Raw genomic sequence first — 22,179 nt, forward strand, 5'->3', positions numbered from 1 at the left:
AAGAAAGAAAGAAAGAAAGAAAGAAAGAAAGAAAGAAAGAAAGAAAGGGAGGGAGGGAAGAAGGAAAAGAAGGGAGGAAAGAAGGGAAGGAAGAAGGAAGGGAAGAGGGAGGGAGGGAAGAAGAATGGAAGAAAGGATGGGCTTATTAAGTGCCTGCTATGTGCCAGGCATTGTGCTAAGTGCTTTGCAAATATCTCATTTGATCCTCACAACAATCTTGAGACATAGGTGTTATGGTTATTCCTCATTTTACAATTGAGGAAACTGAGGCAGACAGAAGTTCAGTGACTTGCCCAGAGCCTGGCTCAGTGTTATGCAAGTTGTAAGTAGAGTCAGTTTTCAGACCCAGGACCCTCTTCCCACTATGTCCTGCTACTTCCCTTTTAATTCAACTCAATGCATATCTATTAAATACCTACTGTGTACAAAGTACTCTACTAGGCGATGAGATAGATATAGGGTTTAGATAGCCCTTGATCCCTCAGAACTTGTGGTCTAGTTGGGGGATAAGATACAAATATAAATAACTAAAATGTATGATCGTATATGAGAAGTATATAAGGGGAATTAAAATGATAATAGCCAATATTTATATAATACTTTGTGGCATACAGAGTAATTTACTGTTAAGTTCACTATACCCCATTAAGTGAATAAAGCAAGAATTGTTATCCTCACTCTAAAGTTGCCTGAGGCCATCTAAATGGTAAGGGCTGGAGCCAGAATTTAATCCCTAGTCTTTTGCAAATGAAGAGGGGTTGAGGGTCCAGGATCCGATTGGAGCTGGGAAAAGGTAGAGAGAGGAGGAATCAGAGAAAACCTCCTCAATGGGCAGCAGTGGCTTTAGGGGCTCTAAAAGTTGGGTAAGAATTCCACAGGCAAAGGGAGAAGTAAAGACATTCTGAGCTGGGTGAACATCCCCAGTGCAGGTGGGAAAGTGTGCTAGTAACAATTCCCAAATTCATGACGTTCCCCTTTGTGCATTCTTCATTTCCAAAGACAAAGTGTAAGTTCATTGTCGTGCACAGTCATTTGAATGTAGGTGTTTCCATTTTTAAGTGCTGATGGAACTTGGCTCTCTAGCCTCAGATGAATGAGTTGTGAAATTCCAGTGTACTTCTGGATGTTAAAACATGGTTTCCCTTTCTAATGGCCTATAATCAAGGCATAACCTGTTAGCTAAACAGTAAGTGCAAACAGAACATTACTTAGGGTTTTGCTAATGCTCTTCCCACTCAGCCCCTATTAACAGCCAGTTTTGTAGGCAGCCAGGAATGACAAGGTCATGGGAACTGAAATTGAAGATTCTTTGTAAAGAAGGCTAAATGGATTTGTCTTTGGCAGGCTTCCACTTCTGTTTCTGCATCCTTCTCCTACCTTCTTCCCCTGACCCCTAATCAGCTCTGGACCCTCTGGGTGCCCATTTATTCATTTATTCACCTAGGTGGATATGTGGTTCAAAGGAAAGGGCAATGGACTTGGGATCAGGAAATCTTAAGTTCAGATTCAGATGTAGATACTTACTAAACTGTGTGACCCTGGGCAAGTCACTTAACTGCTGCCTACCTCTTCTATTAAAAAAAAAAATAATAGCACTTGCTTCCCAGAGTTGTTGTAAGGATAAAATGAGCTAATATTTATAAAGTGTTTTGCAAACCTTAAAACAACATATAAATGCCAGCTATTTATTACTATTATTATCATGTAAGCCAATATTTATTAATCATTTATTATGTGCAAACCACAGAGCTAAGTAGTAAGGAGACAATGATTTTTCAAAATGACCCACTTCCTTGCTATCAAAGAGTATACATCCTACCATCAGGAGCATGGCATGTCTGGAGACAATGATGATGTAAGGTAAAGAGTGATGGGGGCAAAGAGAAGATCTAGAGTAGTCTAGGAAAATCTGAGGAGGTAGAAAGCATTTTCACTTACTTGATAACACTACCTTATGTTTTGAGCTTTCTTTTCATTTACATGTGTTATATTTCCAAAAAGTAGGCTTAGATCTCTGAGAGCAGGCGCCATGAATGATGACTCTGTGAATTTCCTATAATACCTAGAAATATTGTTTAACCAGGGAGCCAGTGTTAGAGAAAACTTAAGAGGTTGTTTGCCTGAGGCCCCTCCTTTTCTACTCACCACACTCTCCCTTATATCATAATTACTCGTTTATATGTCTTTTTCCTATTAGATTATTAGAAATGGTTAGAGAGAGCTCCCCGCTATAGCACCCATCCAGTCCAGCCCCAAATTGCCCCCAAACTTTCGGCCATGAAACCAAAGGGGGCCATTCTTTGAAGATGCAGCACTCCCACTTAACCCATCTAAAACCAGGAAGGGGACCTCCTGCTAAGGATCCTCAGAGATGTCCCAGCTTTTTCTCCATCACTTGGCCCCAGTCTAGTACCCATCACCATCGTGAAGCTATTTGTTCTATGTAGCAGAATTTCCTCTGATCCTTAAAGGTAGAAAAGAATTAGTGACAAATATTAGCTTTTAATGAGAGCACACACGCCTATGCACACACAAACACATCCTGTTAAGGTTTAAAATGTGGCTTCTTCACAACAGCCCCATTAGACAGGTAGTATGAGTATGACCATTGTCATGTTACAGGTGAGGAAACTGAATCCCCTAGATGTAGACTGAGTTGCCTGAAATCACTTGGTTAGTGTCTTAGGTGGGAACTACACCCAGCTTTTCTTATTTGAGGTCTGGAGGTCTTGCCACTATACCCAATAGTTGCTCACCATCTGTTAAGTCTGTAAGTCCTTATTATGCTTTTTGCCTACTGAGATTTCACTTTTCAATGCTAAAATAATACCAGGGTCCTTTTAGCCTTTTCTCATACATTTTGTTTATCAGCTGTTTACTTATCCTTTGACTACTCTCTCAACTGACCAGTCCTTAAAATCTGGAAGGATAACTTATATTACTTCACATTATTTCCCCAAGTCTGCCTGTCAAAAATTTTAAAGTCTTTTTGGTTTAAGCTCCTGGCCAGGTTTCTCCCCATTCTGACCCATAGATCTTTTATTTTCTTTATTCCCATAGTAATTGCATAGCATTGTATAGCCCTTCCCCACCTTGTGTTGGTATGAAATCTTGTCCTGAACTTCTGGCTGAATTTAATGTGGTCTTTTTCCAATTTATCCTCTAGCTTTCCAAAGTTACTTGGAATTCTAGATTATCTGCACCCATTCCAAGTCACTGACCCTTGCACAACTCCTGTGTGCTCAATTCTTTGCTAGCTACCATAGGAATATACTGTTTCTCCTGGACCGTTATTCTTTGCCCTGGCACTCAAAGCCCCCCACAGTCTGACCTCAGCCTCTTCCTTCATGCATGTATCCATGCATTCATTCATTCAAAAGGTAAGTTCTCATTATGTGCAGAGTACTGTGTTAGGCCCTAGAAAAGAGAGAGTATCTAAACAAAGAGAAGGAATGCCCTCCTGAAGCTTATGACCTGCCTTTCTGATCTTCCACTAACCCATACCCTACACTTCTTGCCCCATTTAGATTGGTCATTAGCATTCCTACCTTTGTTCATGGTGTTTTGTCCACCTGGACAGGGATGGGGAACCTGTGGCTTCGAGGCCGCATGTGGCCCTCTAGGTCCTCAAGTGCAGCCCTTTGATGGAATCCAAACGTGGCCTCAAGGCTGGAGGTTCCCCACCCTGACCTAGAACATCTATGCATCCTAGAAGAACCAGCTCAAGTTCTCCCTTTTGCAAAGGTGTTCTGGAGCCAATTTGATCCAATTCAGGAGGGCCAATTGTTAAATTTTCTGTATGAGCGTTTATACCTTTGAACTTGTCAAATACTACAAATAGAGGCTTGATTTGTTTTGTTTTGTTTCATTTTGTTTGTCTAAACCTAAGAAAGGGATGGGAAGGATGTAGATAAAACTGGTAAGTTTATAGTGTGTGTGTGTGTGTGTGTGTGTGTGTGTACATAGGACAAACTTATTAGTTTTATTTAATTTATATATTTATTTTATACACACACACACACACATACACATACACACACATTTTTTTTTGGAGAGTCAGTTGTTTAAATCTTACCAGCACACTTCTGTACCTTCCCCAGTTCAGCCCATGTTGACCTCTCCCATCCCAGAATTCTTGGGTGCTGCTTAATAAGGAGGCCACTCACCTGGTACTCAGTAACTTTTTTCTTTTCAGACTAAACTGTGTTTCCATTAGTTTAGGGAGTGCTCTGTGAGAAAAATGCCTCAACCCCAATACAAGTGAGCACCTCACTATTAGAATGTTAGAAAGTTCTTTCTGTCTGTGCTGAAAGTTTAAGTGACTTTCCCTGGATCACAGAGCTGGCTAGTGTGTATCAGAAGCAGACCTTGAATCCAGATCTTCCTAACTCTGTGGGCAGCTCACTAACCATGCTGTTTCTCATGTCACCTTCTTGGTGATCCTGCCTTATGTTTTCAGATCTCTTTTCACTGTATTTCCCTACGTAGGCTTAACCCTCTGTGCCCATGAATTCTTCTGTGTGTCTCCTATAGCACCTAATGTGGTCAGGGAATTGGAGAGTTGAAGGAAACCTGGAGAAAGCCGGGGTCCTTTCCTTTTCTACTCACCCCACTCTCTCCCTTGTATCATAATTATGGGTTTAGAAGTTTCTTCTCCTGTTAGATTAGAAGTTCTTTGACAAAAGAGTCTGTGTCATAGATATCTTTCTTTCCCTAGTAGCTAGGGTAGCACTTTGCACATAGTAGGTCCTCAAGAAATGATCTTTGACTTATTGAAGTTCATTCTCCTCAGTTATAGTTGAGGAAACATGGGGAAAAGAGACCGCTACTTAGTGACAGAACCCAGAAAACCCAGATGTCAAGACTCTGTGCCCAGTACCTCAGAATTACTGTTTGCCTGGTCTCCCAGCTTGGCAGTGCTCTGTAGAGCTCTCTTCTCAGGCTTGGATACTCCCCTACCCTACCCCCATCCACCCCAATGCTACATCCTTTTCAAAAATTCTAAGATAAAGATCACCTTTATTATCACAAGTTCCATTAAAAACACAGATAGCTTTTACAAAAATGATTTTGATTGAAAAATATTTGAGTTTAAGTACATTGAGATATTGCAGGAAAACCACACATTCCATTGCTGTACCTCCAGCTAAAGCTTCAAAGAAACTAAACATTTCATAATCAAGATATCCATTATTTCCCATAACCCATCTTTGGAAGTAGGTTCTTTGTGTTTTCTTAGCAAGCCAAATCATTTACTCCTTCAAGTTAAATTCCAGGGTTGTACAGTTCCTTAGTGTCACAACTTAGCATGTTAGTAAACAGTAGAATTGGAGCTCAATAGTATCTTACGGTTCATCTAGTGCAGCCCCTCATTTTACAGATGAGGAAACTGAGGCCCAGAGAAGAAATGAATTGCCCAGAAGTTCTGGGGCAAGAACCTAGGTTTCCTGATTTGCTGGCAAATGTGCTTTTCCTTCTGTCAGCTAGACATGAAAAACCAACTGAATGATGTTGATGATTTCAGACATTCCTTCCTCTGTGCTGAGAATTATACCAGGTGCAAAACAGTTTAAAATAGTATAATTAATGGAACAGGATGAAAATACATTATCAAGGGTCAAAATGTTGGCTCAATGTGTCCTGCAGACCCCACCAACTGTAGTAAAGATTATGGAGCAGTAATATGATGGTCCATATAACAGATGAGCTTTTCAACATTAATCAGTAATAATAGGTGGTGTCCCCAGTTTGTGATACTACCTGACCCATCCGTTCCCCATTGTTTGGTGAGAATGCTTTGTTGGACTCTATCAAAATCCTTTTCTGGACCTCATCTGGGAACACAAAAGGATCTTATACCTATAGCCAAGGCCAGTAAATGTATCTGTCTATGTAATGGAAGGCAGAGAGAGGAGGCAAGGTAGCAGAGCATTCCAAATGAATGAGAGACAGGTTGCTGAGCAGCTAGAATGCTTGACCTAATCTATCTGACCATGGATCACCTCACCTCCTTCCCACACTCCAAAAAATATAGAATGTGTTACAATCCACTTACGTGTTTTTCCATTCTTCCTAGTTACCCCTTCCTCCTCCATCTGCTTGACCAGAAACAGATTCAGATATTTCTTAAACCCATCCTCCCTTTCTAGCCCAGCGTCTTTCCCTTGTCCTCATTGCTGTCCAAGTGGAATAGTGAAGAGAGTACTATACTTGGAATCCAGAAGAACCGAGTTCAAAAATGGCCTCAGATACCCTGGACAAGTCACTTAATCTCTGCCCTAGTTTCCTCAGCTGTAAAATGGCGATAGCATCCACTTGGCAGGATAGGAAAGATAAGGGAGATGAGATTTGTAAAGGGCTTTGTAAACTTTAAGGCATTATATAAATGGTAGTTATTAATAATTACCTGAGTGACAGTAGCCTTAAGGGTTGATCACTTCTTACTTAGCAATAGCAACCTGCCTTCAGTAAGAGACTTTGGATCAAGTACAGTCACTCCATATAGAGATCCCCAGATAGGAAGTTCAGCCCAAACTCAACTCCTCTCCTTTTTTTTTTCCCCTGCAGAAAACCAAAAGAGACGTCAATAACTTTGATCAAGACTTTACCCGGGAAGAACCAGTCCTCACATTAGTTGATGAAGCAATTGTGAAGCAGATCAATCAAGAGGAATTCAAGGGGTTCTCCTATTTTGGAGATGAGCTGCTCCCTTAAGAAGCTGCCCCAGGATGCATGATTCAGGAGACTGCAGGAAGGGTTTCCACGAAAGTAAAATTTCCTGAGATTCAGTAATTCATGAACTTCATCTGCCAAGAGCCCACACCCCCACTTACAACTCTATTTATTGTATTCCCACTCCCATCTCCCTCAGGCTCAACCTAGTCCATCCTGGCCCATCTTCTACCTTGTGACCCAAAGGCATTCTTAAGTTCTATCTCGCCAAGGAACACAAAATCACTTTGTCCCAGAAATTGTAGATGTAACACACTGCCATATTTTTTACCATTTGCAAGCCTGGTTTCACTCCTAGGGTCACTTGTCAAGGATGCAAATTTCGTGCTTTTTACTGAACAGGAAAAAGGAAGGAGGAAGAGGAGAAAGAGGAGGAGAAGAAGGAAGAAGAAGAAATTAACTACATTTTTGGCAGTGGAGAGATGGCAAATCTCACTTCTCATAAATTTGTATCTCAAGAAAGGAATCACTATTATTTTTTTAATGTTGATTTGATTTCTCATTAAATTGCATTTGGAATTAGGACAGTTGAAAAAAATCAAACTGGCTAAAGAAACCTTGATATCATGTCAGTAGCTATTAAAGGGCTAAAATGCAATGAGAACCAAATTATCCAAAGTCAATATAAATCATTGTAGCTTTAGTAGAGAGGGATCTTCACAGGGGGTCTCCATGTGCTTATAGACAGATGAACATGCAACACTTCTCCCAACTAGTGAGATTCTGCCTGAACATGTGTGCCATTGGAGCAAGAGCCAAAACACTGGTGAACTAGGGGAAGCTCAGTTCCAAAATTCTGTTCCTGGTTTTTGGTCCTAATGATCCCGCATCAACTATTTATATTTATTTTTCACTGCAGTGTGTTACTTTTGCACACTTTTATAAAATCATAGTACTACTATGTTGTGTTGTGTGTGTGTGTATGTGTGTGTGTTTTTAATTAACTGTATGAAAAAATTTAAAACCTCTGCTTTGGGGAGAAGCAAGAGAAAGCAAAACATGGCAGAAGGTCAAGATATGTGAATAGTGACCATTTGGTGGGGTGCACGCATGTGGCAGTATGAAATGGTAACTTATGTGAATGCCGCTAGATGACTGTGAAGTTACCTCTTGTAGATACGCTAACAGTGTTATGGACTTTGATTTCCAGGTGTTCATCCCCGGTGATTTTGTGTACTTGGAACGCAGAGGTAATTTGATTATCTATTTTACTGAACCCATTGGGCAGCAAACAGAATCCATGCTAAGCGTTATACATGGATTTCCCAGCTGCCCCCCATATACATATACATATATATATATAAATATATACATATATATATATATACTTGTGAGTGGCAAAGTAGCTGCAATAAAGCTTTTTGCCTTTTGTACAGGTGAGATTTTTGTACATAGTGTTTGCTGCAAGGCCTGTGGAATTATTAATTCATTGAAAATAAAGGTATCAACTGCTGCATGTCCAGGCATATTATAAAACTTTAGTCTATGAAAGAATAATTATAATAATGTCCAGGTGCAATACTCTGTATGTGTATTGGTTCCAGTTCCTGGTGGAGAGATGGGGATGTGTTTTTCAGTTCATTTGTTTTGTTTGAAAAGATGTAAACATATATTAAGCTATGCTCGAGCCCTGTATAATTCTCTTAAACTCTGCTATATCATGACCATGATAGGAAAGAGAAGTTCTGGGGGGGGGGGGGTGACAGCGGCAGCAGAGATGGAGTCCGTGGCTCCCGATAGACGTTGTCCACGAGAAAGCTCATGTCCTTTTCACATCTGGCTGGTCACAGCCTTTGAGACTATTGATAATGTTCAGTTTGAATTTGTTCTTTTAAAAACTCAGGTGTAATTATTATCTACTCTTACGATGCTTTCAAATATTAAATATTATGCTATACCAGTCTATGTGTATCTGTTGGCATACAGGGGTAGTAATGGAGCAAGCAAACATTAGATTAATTTAATTTATCTTCAATGACTTTATATCCTGGGGAAAGACTTATCTTCTGGAGTTGGAGTACAAGCACAGAAACATCTTAATGGTTGCATCATCTCATCTTTAGGAAGACATGATAATACTGCCCATAAGTTTTCATGTGTCACTACTGCTTTCTGTATTTTTATTTCCCCACCACATTTGGGTTGGGACATCTAAACGAGAACATGGCCACCATGCTGAATGTCCTTGTCCCAAGAGGCTAAACAGCTAGGAAGGTGCCATTTATTTATAGTGTTCTACCATTGATAGAACAGCTAGCTAGAGGGCCTTCTTCCCATAGGACTGGAAATTCTTTATGGGCATGGGGGAGAAAGAGTCTATAAAGCCCATCTCCCAAATCTCCAGAGGGCCCTCCCTCTGCCTTGCAGGGAATTCAGTCCTCACAAGCCTTGGGTTTACACAAAGCCTCAGGTTCTATCAAAGTATCCCACAGCAGAGTTTTCACCCCAACAGTCAATAAATTCATCTTTATTGGGTTTCCATTAGTAAGTTTGTCTGTAACCTTGAGTGTTATTATTTTATTTTATTTCTTAAAGAGAGATTTCCTTAAAACGGACACACTGTTACATTTCTGCCTATTTCCCATTTTTTCCTACTGACTATGGGTCTCTCTCTCTCTCTCTCTCTCTCTCTCTCTCTCTCTCTCAAAGGCTCAGAAATTACCTCTTTTTAAATTATGTGCAAAATAGTTCCAGCTATATAGAAAATGTATTCAGTTTTAGGGACTTTTTTTGTATTGTGATGCTTTATTTGTACAGTATTTTCTCCTTTGTGGATGTAATTTGAATTTCTTGCCATTCGTTAGTGTTATTTTCATTGTAAACATGACTGTGCCAAATGTACTGTATTCAAAAGGATGTGAATGTGTATGTTTCAGAACCTAATAAATACAACTGATGTTCAATCTTATCACTTAAAATCTGAGTGAACATATTTTTTCCCTCCTTCCCAAATATTCCTACCTCTTCTTGAAGAAGAAATTGTTTGGTGGGACAAATGATTTGACTCCATCTCACTTTCAGAATGGGCTTTTCTGCAATGAGTGTTTTCATGAAGAAGAATCCAATTTATACACCATTCCTCCCCCTATTATGTACTATACTTCCTTACTGTTTCTGTGATTGCTGATCACAAGAGATAAAACTGAATTCGGCATAGTTTAACAAGAGTAGATGATGCTTCTGATGGGCAGGAAGCCCAGTTTTAGGCTGCGTTCCCTGGAACAGAGGTTCTTAACCTTTTTTGCGTGTGTGTTATGAACCCTTTGTGAAAACCTACCGACTCCTCAAAATAACGTATTTAAAAACATAAAATAAAATGTATAGGATTACAATTTTGTTGTTGTTCAGTCATTTTTTTTAGTTGTGTCTGACTCTTCGTGATCCCACTTGGATTTTTTCCCCCTTTGGCAAAGATAGTGGAGTGATGTTCCATTTCCTTCTCCAGCATTTTACAGGTGAGGAAACTGAGGCAAACAGTATAAAGTGACTTGCCTAGGGTCACACAGCTAGTGTGTGTCTGAGACTGTATTTGAACTCAGGAATTTGAGACTTCCTGAAAGCAGGCCTGGCGCTCTATCCGCTGCGCCACCTAGCGGCCATAGCATTGCAAAGGAAACCAATTATAGTGAATCAGTTATCAAAAAAAAATTTTTTTAATGTCAGCGCATTCCAGATTAAGGACCTCTATTCTAGAAGCATCAAGAGAGAATAAGCATGTATATAATACTTTAAATATGATATAAATAAATTAAATATATAATATAATGAAATATAATATTTTTCTGAACCATTTTCCATGCAAATATTATTCCCAATTTACAAATGGGGAAACTCAGGATAAAATAAAATTAAATGACTTGTTCAGAGCTAGTAAGTATCAAAAATGGAATCTGAAGTCAGGTTTTCCAAACACCAATTGGCCCACTCTATCCACACTCTCATGCATTCTAATATGATAAGAGCCTGTGAGACCAGAAATACCCCCAGAGGATTTTGTCACCTTCATTTCCATATGCTGTCCCTCAGTGTTCTGGAGGTCAAAATGATGTCCTCAGGACTGCTATCCTGTTACCTGCTAATCCAATGATGTATTCCACTCTGGAAAGAGCTCCTTGAGGTGAAGGGCCATGTCCTGTTCTCCTTTGTACCCTCCACAGCACTTAGCACAATGCCTGGCACCCAGCGGCCACTCAGTAAATATCTGTAGGTAGCAATAATGACAATGATGGGATCTAACCAGTGGTGTGCTGGTAAATGTTTAACAACCAGCTCTCCAAAGGGAATACAGTAGACACACAATATATGTTTAAGCTTAATGAGAATTATTAACATTTTATCCCTCACTTTCTTAGATCTAGATAATGAGTAAGAAAATGAATCAAGCCCAAATTTGTAGCATTTGCTAATTTCCGAGGTGTAAATACTCGGAAAATTTAACAACTCCAGCATACCTCTGGATCCAACCCAGTGTCTGTGCTTTTTCTCCTTCCATTAATGCCCTCTAAAGACCCTTTCAGCTCTAAAGCAACGATCCTATTCCCTTGACTGCTGTAACGCTGGGCTTTTCCCTCCCCTTAAACACAACTTTTCCCAAAAGGCTGAACAAGGAAGTCTTTTGTGAACTTTGCACTCACCAGATGGTACAGGCAGCCAGAACATCCCATTCCCTGAATATTGTGGGAATTGGCCAAAATTTTCTCCTCTGCCAACCCAAAGTGACAGAGAGCCCCAATGTAACAATTCTCAGTACATGTAATCCTCTTTTTTCCACTTCACATTTTTTCCAGTGGCTTCAAAATGTGCCTAAAAACTTGACTCCTTCTTCTCTCTACAATTCAGTTTTTTGTTTCTTTAATTTAATCGTATATCTTGCTCTATGGGAATTGAGTGCAAAAAATTTTGTCGCAGTCGAACAGCAAGGCAGATAAAATGAGTTGTGTTATTTATCACTACAAAATCTACCTACCCAGGGGCAGCTAGGTGGCGCAGTGAGTAAAGCGCTGGCCCGGGAGTCAGGAGGACCTGAGTTCGGTTCCGACCTCAGACACTTAACACCCACACACAAAAAACTAGCCATGTAAGCTTGGGCAAGTTACTTAACCCCAATTGCTCTCCAAAAGGCAAAAAAAAAAAAATCTACCTACCCCGATTTCAGGATGGCCCTAAGTTCATAGGTTGTGAGCTAAATGGGACCTCCTAGGTAATCCAATTCAATCTTTTCATTTCATAGGAAATGAGATGACTTCAGAGAGAATGATTTGTCTACAGTCATACGGAAGTAGATAGCAGAGCCAGGACAATTCAGCATTTCTGAGTTCAAACGTAGTACTTTTCCCATTATACAACATGGCTTCCATGAAACACTAGATGGAAAGTGGTTCAGTGGATAGAGCACCAGGCCTGGAGTTAGGAAGACCTAAGTTGAAATCCAGCCTCAGATACCTACTAGCTGTATAACCCTAGTTTCTTCATCTGTAAAATGGAGATAATAATAGCACCTGCCTTCCAGAATTAGTGTGTATACAGTAATATAGCAAGCAATATATATAGTAATATATATATATATATATATAGTAAACACTTAGAGGCAACCAGAACATCCCATATAAATCCCATCCTATATAAATATTAGCATAATTGTTATATAATTCTGTATTACATTTTATTTAAAATTTATAATATATTATCATTTATGAACATTTAAAATATACTTATATAATAGCTTATTAAATATTTATAATATTTTATTTTACATCTTACATTTTGTACTTTATTAAACACTTGTAATTACATTTTATATTATATATTAGTTTATTTTATTAAATATGTATAACATTGTATTTTAGATATCCTGCTTATTATTTAACATTTATTATAGTTTGTTACATATTTATAATATATTACATAATATAGTATTACTTTGTATATTATGGTTATTTTAAATATTTTGGCTATATTATATTTTATATTACTATTACAAGTAGTAATCGTAGTAACTTATACATACATAGTATCTTGTGCTTAACAAGGAAAAGACACAGGACAATCTTGTCAGGTAGGTAGGACAAGTGATATTCCCATTTTATGCATGTAAAAGCTGAGGTTCAGACAGATAAAGTGATCACACACCTAATAAGTATAGAATGTAAGTTCCTGGAAGGCAGGAACTATTTTGTTTGGGGCTTGGTAATCCCAGCACCTAACAGTGTCTAATCCATGCTAGGTAGTTGATATGTGCCTGAATTAAATTAAAGTATCAGAGCAGAGCCCACACCTCTCCTGCATCCAACTCTAGCACTCTCTGCCCTGATGGTAACATTAAGTCATTTTCCTTAGGAAAGTTTCCTTATCCTTTTATCATTTAACTTTTCTCCCATTAGCAGAATACCATGATCTGGGGTGAACTCCCAGATCCTGACTAAAAGAGGCACTTCTCAGCACTCTCTGAAACAAGATCCATTGGGTAAACAATTTCCATAGAATCTTAGAGCTGGATAGAGCCTTAGGCATCACCTGGTTGAAGCTGCCCATTATCTCTGCTGAGGGAGACTAAGGCAGCCCTTGCCTGACCTAAGGTTAATAATAAAGAAGTCTGAGGTCTTCCTGAGATGTCCATCCATGACATGACAGAGGCTGACAAGAGGGCTCCACGAAGAGACTGGATGGCCACTTTCTGAGATGTAATGGAGATTCTTATTTCCCCCATAGGATTGTCCACCGAAATACCTTTCAACTTAGAAATTCTGTGATTCTGTGACTTGTCAAAACTTAAGACTAAGCTCCAGTTTTGCTGAATCATGGACAAAAGATACTGTCAGAAAGAACCTAGAAAGCATTGCCGGGGATTATGAATTACTGGTCAAGAAATGGGAGATCTTGGAGACACAGGTGGTGTTTTCATCTTTGATACAAGATTGACAGTGGGACAGAAAGGAGGTATTTAAGATGGAGTCTAAGCATAGAATTTGGAATTTGGGACCAGCATTTAGCCTATAAGAATGATGGACATTTGAAGGCTTAAAAGCACCTTTGCCTGATGAGCAATAAATCTGATCCAAAAGGTTTCTCAAATGAAAAGTTAGATTGTGAATGCCTTGAAGGCTGGGACTATCTTTTGCCTTTTTTGGATCCTCAGCACTTAGAACAGTTTCTGGCATAAAGGCACTAAACAAATGTTGATTGGTTGGTTGATTGAATGAATGAAAAGGGAGAAAGGATAAGACAGCCATTTTATACCCACGAAGTCAAATGCCACAACTAGTCAGAAATAGAAAAATAGCAGTGGAGATGCCCCAAATTGAGTAAAATGGAAACAAAGCAGAGCCTCAAAAGTATACTCAAATATATAAATTGTGAATGACAATCAAAGTGAACCAAAGGGCCTAAGGCAAAGAGCTAAATTTGGCCTCATAGACACAATTGCTTGGGCAGCTAGGTGGTGCAGTGGATAATGGAAGAAGCCTGGAGTCAGGAACCCCTGAGTTCAAAATCTGGTCTCAGACACTTACTGTGTGACACTGGGCAACTCATTTAACCCTGTTTCCCTCAGTTTCTGTAAAATGACCTAGAGGAGGAAATGGCCAACCACCCCAGTATCTTTGCCAAGAAAACCCTAAATGGTGTCACAAAGAGTTGGATATGACTGAACAATTCAACAACAATAGCAAAAAATATTATTGAGACTTGGTGGGATATTCCCAGGAAGACTAGGGATTTCGAGAGGCAGAAGTGAGAAGAGAGAGCATTGCAAGAATGGAAGACAACTTGTACAAAGAGGTGAGAGGCTTATGGGGAAGAACTGGCAGGTCAGTGTGAATAGAATGTAGAATTCATGAAGAACAATACTAAATAATTCTGGAAGGATAAAATGAGAGTCAGGCTGTGGAAGAGTCCTTAAATGTCTGTAGGTGAGAGAGGAAAGAGAGATACACTGAAAACTTTTGAGCAGTGGAAGGCTCCTAGCATGTCCGAAGCAAATTGAATTGAAGAGGGGGACAGAAGGATTTCACACTAATCTCAGTAAGAAGTGATCAGGGTCTGAACTAGGACTGTGATGATATGAGTGGAGAGGAGGGGATGGATATGAGAGATATTGGGAAAGTGGAGTCTAACCTAACAATCAATTTAATATGAGAGTAAGTTAGAAGAAAGGAGTGTGTGTTTAGCATTACTCTGATGTTGCTAACCTGAGTACCTGAAAAGAAGGAGGCAGAATATGTCACAGGGACAGATTTCAACTAGCCACACTATCTTCTGAAATTCTCTCTGTCTAAAGCAGAGAAGCTGGTAAAATTTTGTCTTTTCTGGATGATAATTTAATCTTGCTGAAGGTGACAGAAACAAGGAAAAGAAAGAAACATTAAACACCTACTAGGGGCAGCTAGGTGACACAGTGGATAGACTGCCAGGCCTAAAGTCAGGAAGACTTAACTTCAGGAGTTCAAATCTGGTCTCAGATATTTACATATGACCCTGGGCAAGTCGCTTAACCCTGTTTACCCTAATTTTCTCATCTATAAAATGAGTTGGAGAAGGAAATGACATACTATTCCAACATCTTTGCCAAGAAAACCCCAAATGGGGTCATGAAGAGTTGGGTATAACTGAAAATGACTCAACAAATACCTAGTAAGTTCCAGACACTGTAAATGCTTACAAACATTATCTTGTTCGATTCTTACAACAACACTAGAAGGTAGGTGCTATTTTCCTCATTTGTATCTGAGGTCAAATTTGAACTCAGGTCTTCCTAACTCCAGATCAGTCCTCTATTCATGGCACCCTCCAGAGTGAAGGATAATGATTATTCTGGACAAGGCTGGCAACAAAGAAGAACTTGCTGCTGAAGTACAAATGATGGGAATTTTGGGAAAAGGAAGGCTCTGTCTTAGAATGTATGAGAATGGAGAGGAGAGCGTGACTTTGTCTTCTACGCGCTCTTGATTTGAAGAGAGCAGATTTTACCAAGTTCAGAGGAATGTTAGGCATACTCCCATGATGAAAATTCTAAGGGGGAAGTCAGCCCTATAGGGGATGGGAACCACTGCAGAATGAGATTCTGATGACACAAACAGAAAGGAGTCAATGAAGATGGGAAAGGGAAAATGTCTGAAAAGAATAATGTGGATGTAATGGGAATTAAATAAGGAACTTAATTTGTTTTAGTATAGGTACACAAGATGGAAACAAAGGAGAAGAAGAAAGAATAGATTTTAAAATAGACTGCTCTTAAAATTTCATAAATTTACTTCTCTGCACCCAACCTCTTCTCTTTCCAATCTAGCCTCTACACAGTTGCTAAGTTGATAGTCTTAAAGAATAGATAGACCTGATCATGTCATGCTCCCGCTCAGAAAACCTTCAATGGCTCCCTACTTCTTCTAGAATAAAATATATATTTGTCTGGTTATCATTTAAAGGCATACAAACCCCTGATCTGAGCTGAAACAATAATTAGAGACAGGCAGAAAGGCCATTTAAGTACTTAGTATGTGTCAGGCACTGTCCTAAGTGCTAAGAATCTATATAAAAGGAAACAAGATTGTCCTTGTACTCAGAGAGCTTATATTTTAATAGGGGAGGATGACACATAAAGTAAGTGCTAGGGGTAGGGCCAAGGATGATTGTGAGAGCAAAGGAAGTAGGGTAGCAGCTTCGTCCCCATCTGGATAAGGCCAATCATTCACCTAGTTACCTAAATTCATGTGGTTACCCCAGTTGAATGTAAGCTCTTTGAGGGTAGGAACTGTTTGGAGGTTTGTCTGGTAAACTCAGTGCCTGAGTTTCCAGGGCTTTACACATGAGCTGGGAGGGCGGTAAGGATCCACCAACTCAGAACAGCTGACATGTTTGGATAGAAGGGTTCAGAGTAGAAGCCACTACCCCAGGAAACCAGGCATGGGTGGGGTGCTTCTTGAGGACACTCAGGGAATCATAGGAGCCTAAGATAAGAGGTAACAAGGCACGGAAGGGGAGATGAGCACATACCCCAAACAAAGGCCCCTGACTTCCCAGCTCAGCCATGGGCTGGCCCTGCGGGCACTCAGTAAATATTTATTGGGTGGCCAAGGGACTGAATACCCAGTCTGTAAACACTCTGCCCCCTGTGTAGGAGCACAATGGCTCATTTTTCTTTGCCCCTACACACCGTCTGCCATCTGTTTCTGGCTCCCTGGGCTTCTGAGAGCCCCTTATTGAGAGCCGAGCTGACGTGGTCAGACCCACTTTCCCCCTGCTCAGTGTCGCCCTGCCTTGGCTCAGTCACCCTCATCTCCCACCAAGTCCCCCAGGAAGCAGCCTGGCAAGGGGGGCAGGGGGGAGAAAGCCTATCTGTCCCCTTGGGACTCGATCCTGCCCTAGACCTGGCCCTAAGTTTTCTCTTTAGCCATTTTCCTTCTGGACAATCCCAGGCAAATAGATTCCTTGTAAGGTAGCACTTCCTTTGGGATTTTCATCTTGTCCAGTAGCCTTTTTGGGTGGTGTTTTTTCCTGAAGGCAAACAATGAGGAAAATAACAGCAGCTGAGAGCAGGCCCTGGAATGGTGCAGTCTGCTCTGACCAGGGCTGGGAAAGCTTTGTTCCCAATCCCGGGTTACTGGCCCCCAGAAAGCCCAGTGAGCAGCCCCTAGAGGCTGGAGCGCCTTGGAGAGGCCCATTAGGCCAGACAGCAGGCCCGCTCTACCGGGGCTTCCCTATGAAATCTGCGGGAGGCCTGGGAGCTTGTCAGTGAACACCTGCTATTCTTAACCTCTCAGGAGGACGTGGTTTTGTGGGGTTTGGCCTCTATTCGAATCAACACAATTTAACCTATTTAACTGGCTTTTTAAAGAACAGGAAAGCAGAAGCTGTATTTGCTAAGTATAACATGATTGTTATACTTCAGTTTTATACTGGGGGAAGGAGATAATGGGAAAGGAGAGGAGGGGAGGAGAGAAAGAGATGGGGGAGAGGAAAAGAATGGGAGATAACGGGAAGGGTAAAAAGGAGAAGGGAGGGGAGAGGAGAAGGGGGAGAGAGTAGAGGAAGGAGGAAGAGAAGGGGGAGAGATGAGAGAAAGGAGGAGAGGTGGAGAGATAGAGAGAGGGGAAAGAAGAGGGGGAGAAAAGGAGAGGGGAAAAGGAAGAGGGAGGAAAAGAGAGAGGAGAGAAGATGGGGGAGAGAATAAGGAATGGGAGATAAGGGGAAGGGTAAAAGGAGAAGGGAGGGGAGAGGAGAAGGGGGAGAGAGGAGAGAAAGGAGGAGTAAAGAAGGAGAGGGAGGAGAGAGGAGGGGGAGAGAGGGAAAAGAAGAGGGCAGAGGGGAGGAGGGGGTTCACTTTTATGTAATGCTTTAAAATTCGTTACTCAGAACAACACTATGAAATCAGAACAAGTATTCACAGAAGCTTCGATGGCCGTCAGCTCAGTAGCAATCTAGCCCAGCCCTTGGAGAACAAGGATGCTCTCACCACTCCAAAGTGTTCCTCACACGGATCCCAAACCTAACTGCAGTTTCCATGCATTGCTGTTAGATCTGTCTTGGGAACTAAGCAGAACACATCTAGTTTCCCCCCTCCTTTTTTTTTCCTTTTTGGAGGGGGGAGTGCAGGGTAATTGGGGTTAAATGACTTGCCCAAGGTCACATGGCTAGCAAGTGTTAAGTGTCTGAGGCCGGATTTGAACTCAGGTCCTCCTGACTCCAGGGCCAGTGCTCTATTCACTGCACCACCTGGCTGCCCCTAGTGGCTCTTTTTTATGTTGTTGTTTTTGTTCAGTCATTTTTCAGTCATGTCCAACTCTTTGTGACCCCACTTGGCATTTTCTTGGCAAAGATACTGCAGTGGTTTGCCATTTCCTTCTCCAGCTTATTTTACAGATGAGGAAACTGAGGCAAGTGGAGTTGAATGACTTGTCCAGGGTCACACAGCTAGGAAGTGTCTGAGGCCAGAGTTGAACTCATGAAGTCATGTCTTCCTGACTTTGGGCCTGGCACTCTATCTACTGTACCTCTTAGCTGCCCTCTTCTCTATGACAGCCTTTCAAATACCTGAAAACAGCAATCATTCCTTCCCCCAACAGCAACTCTTCCCTTTATTTTATAGATGAGGAAACTGAGGCTAAGATAATTTTCAATTTGCCTAATGTTACACAACTTACTGCATCATCCGCCTCCAAAAAACAAAACAAAACAGCCCCACTACCTTTGCCTAAAGAGTTGAAATGTAGCTGAAAATGATTCCTTCAGGACAAGATAGGACAGGACAGGGCGAGAATCTTCAGTATCTTCTGATCCAAGGAGGCTGTGAATGTGTCTATCTCCCTTCATGAGAAAGAGAGAGCTGCAAATATGTGGGAAGACTAGAGTTGAACAATGTGTTTGGAAGAGTCAGTCTGTCAGTTAGCATTTACTAAGCTAGGCACTATGCTAAACATTGAGAATATGAAAAAAGGGCAAAAACAGAAGGAAAAAACAAAAATGAAAACAGGACACAGGTCTTCCTTGGGGAGTTATATTCCAAATCCTTGGGTTAAGGGGACTGAGGGATTGGAGGAGGGGGTGTGAGGTAGTGGGGAGGGAGAAACACAACATAGGTTTATTTCTGACTACAAGTCCACATACTCTGCTAAGTCTGGGGTGTAAAATGCTTTGTAATAATCAAAACTATGCACTTGTGAGAGGGATGCCCAGCCACCTGAAGGACCATAATAAAGATGATGATTATTATAGTTTTATAGTATTATAATTCCCATTTGGATGCTGCCTCAAGGTTTCCAAAGAACCTTCATCGTAACAATCCTTTGGGGGTATCCAGCAGAAGTATTACCATTCCTATCTTACAGGTGAGGAAGGTGAGGGCCATGGGGTAACCAGAATGAGCCCCCAGTAGCTGGAGTCCCATTATTGCCTTCAAACTGATTGAATTAAAAAAAATGATGATGTTAAAAAAACCAAAAACAACTGTGTTGTCATTAGTATAGGACATCTGTACTGAGAAAGCTTTCTGTCCATGCAGTTTCATCATCTTTTGATTCTAAATTGATGCTGGGAAAAGTAAACCAGCAAGGGACTTTCCCAAGGTCACCTAGACCACTCAAACAATAAACATTAATTAAGCACCTATTATGTGTCATGAACTATGCTAAACACAGAGGATACAAAATGAAGCAAAAGACTGTCCCTGCCCTCAAGGAGATAATATACAAATAACCTATATACAAAGCAAGTTATATGTAGAATAAATATAAATAGGATAAATAATTAACCAAGGGAAGGCACTGGGATTAAGAGGGGATGGGGAAGGCTTCCACTAAAAGAAGGGATTTTAGTTGGGGCTTAAAGGAAGCTAAGAGGGGAACATGAAGAGGGAGAGCTGAGAGATGGAGGGTCTTATTCATGGAACAGCCAGAAGGCCAGTGTCACTAGATCCAAGAGTAAGGTATAAGAAGAGTGGGTAAGTAGGAGGGGGCTAGGGTGTGAAGGGCTTTGAACACCAAACAAAGGATTTTGTATTTGATCCTGGAGGCAATAGAGGGTCAGCGGAATTTAGGGGATGGGAAGGAGACATGGTTGGACTTGTGATTTGGTATCATCCCTTTAGTGGCTGAATGGAAAATGGTTAGAGTGGGTGAGCACTTGAGACAGGCAGACCCACCAACATGTTATTGTAATAATCCAGGAGCAAGGTGATGAGAGCCTGCACCAGTGGATGGCAGCATCAGAGGAGGGAAGGGACATATTTGAGAGGTGTTGCAAAGATGAAATCAGCAGGCCTTGGCAATAGTTTGGATATGGTGGGGTGAGAGATGAAGTAGAGAGAAATCCAGGGTGACTCCTAGATTGCAGGCTTGAGGCACTGGGAGGACAGTGTTGCCTTCCACAAAAGTAAGGAAGATGGGGGTGGGGTGGGGTGTCGAGGAAGAGTTTAGGGGGAAAGATACTGAGTTCTGTTTTGGACATGTTGAGTTTACGATGGTTATTGGACATGCAGTTTGAGATGTATGAAAGACATCTCAGTGGATGCTGACTTGGAGATATGAGATTGGAAGTCAGCAGAGAAATTGTGGCAGGAAAGGCATATTTGAGAATCAGCCACCTCAAGGATATTATCTTTTTATCCACACTCTATTAAGAAGAATCTCTCTTTTTTACTCCCCTTCTTTCTTCTCCTCTCTTCTCTGAGTTCAAGTAAAAAAAATCTATTCACTTGCTGGATGGCAGTCTTAAATACATGGCAGTTTTTTTTATATTTACAACTGATTGAGGGAATTGGATTTCTACTTTTCCTTTCAAATAGATCTCATTTGAACAGTCTAGCCTATATTCAGAAAAACATGATGAAATGTCCTCTTTGAGAAAAAAAAAACTGCTTGTTTGACGAAATTCTAAATATTTTCCTTAAAAAAAAATTTATGTTTATGTTTGTAGACACGCACAGAACAATGGTCTGTGGGTTGGGGAGGGGTATTTGAAGGTTTCTCTTCTTTTTCTCTATTATTTGGGGGGAGGGAAGGGTGGGATGGGAATGGGGCATTTCCCTCCTCTATCTCTACTTCCCCAGCCTCAGGCCTCTAGTTCAATAGAACTCATCCCCTTCCACTACCACTACCAAAGTCATTCCAGAATTTTCTAATCAGGAACTGCAGGTTCAGTCTAGTTTGAAAACAGGAAGTGACTCCAGGGGGTCCCTGAGCCTTTGTAGCCATCTCAATTGCTCGGTGGGGAATTCGATCAGAAAGGTGTCTGCTATATCACCTTGGGAGGTGGGCTTTGGGCCTTTGTCACAAGGGCCAGTTGTGGGGTGGGTGGAGGAGTCAAGGGAGTAGGAGGGCAGTGTCTGTAGCCTGTGCCTCTGTTGTACCAAGCACTGCTTAGACTTCCCCCATATGCCTGCCTGTGGAGAGTTCTTGGTTAGGACAACGTCACCTAAAAGCTATTACTTCATTCAAAGCCTTTATTATTTCCCCTGAATGGCCATTTAAGAAGTTCATACTCTGGGCTGAATTAGGGCTTTGAGCTTCTAAGGCCAAGCCCTCAAATTTAATTCCCAGACTGTTCAGTTAACTTCCCAAACAATAGACTGGGTTTCCCAGCAATGAACTGACCCTAATCTTGCCTACACGCTGACTCTTGACCAGAAAGTAACTGACCCCTCATCTCAGCCACAGACAGGTAGTATCAGAGCCAAGACTTGAAAGTGTTCTCTGACTCCAAATGCCATGTCCAGTCCACTGAACCAAAAACCTTAAGAGTTCAATTTCTAAGCAACTGATTTTTCCCAGGTCATACAAATATAAATTAGCAGAGCTGTGATTCAAATTCTGGTCAAATAAATTCTCTGCTTCTTGGGGAAACTGAGGCCTCAAGGCCATAGGTTCTCCACCCCTGGGCTACACCACTATATAGTCAGTTGCCCTACACACACACACACACACACACACACACACACACACACACACGAAGGAAAGCCCA

General features: G+C 41.1%; 1 protein-coding gene and 1 long non-coding RNA gene across 2 annotated transcripts in view; one reads left to right on the top strand and one right to left on the bottom strand.

The window, feature by feature from the left end:
- The window catches only part of PRKCE (protein kinase C epsilon), a 657,089-nt gene extending 647,449 nt beyond the window's left edge, over nucleotides 1-9,640 (top strand). Inside the window, exon 15 of the mRNA XM_069071624.1 lies at nucleotides 6,568-9,640. Coding sequence (XP_068927725.1) covers nucleotides 6,568-6,714 — 147 coding nt within the window. The 3' untranslated portion in view covers nucleotides 6,715-9,640. The remainder of the gene's footprint in view (nucleotides 1-6,567) is intronic.
- The window catches only part of LOC138148801 (uncharacterized), a 124,874-nt gene that overhangs the window by 93,280 nt on the left and 9,415 nt on the right, over nucleotides 1-22,179 (bottom strand). The window contains exon 2 of the long non-coding RNA XR_011165184.1: nucleotides 10,805-10,933. This is a non-coding gene — a long non-coding RNA (uncharacterized lncRNA). The remainder of the gene's footprint in view (nucleotides 1-10,804; nucleotides 10,934-22,179) is intronic.

The sequence above is a fragment of the Petaurus breviceps genome, unplaced genomic scaffold, assembly GCF_028583685.1.
Source record: "Petaurus breviceps papuanus isolate PSGF00001 unplaced genomic scaffold, PetGlider_PUasm1.0 90842, whole genome shotgun sequence".
Taxonomy (NCBI): Eukaryota; Metazoa; Chordata; class Mammalia; order Diprotodontia; family Petauridae; genus Petaurus; species Petaurus breviceps.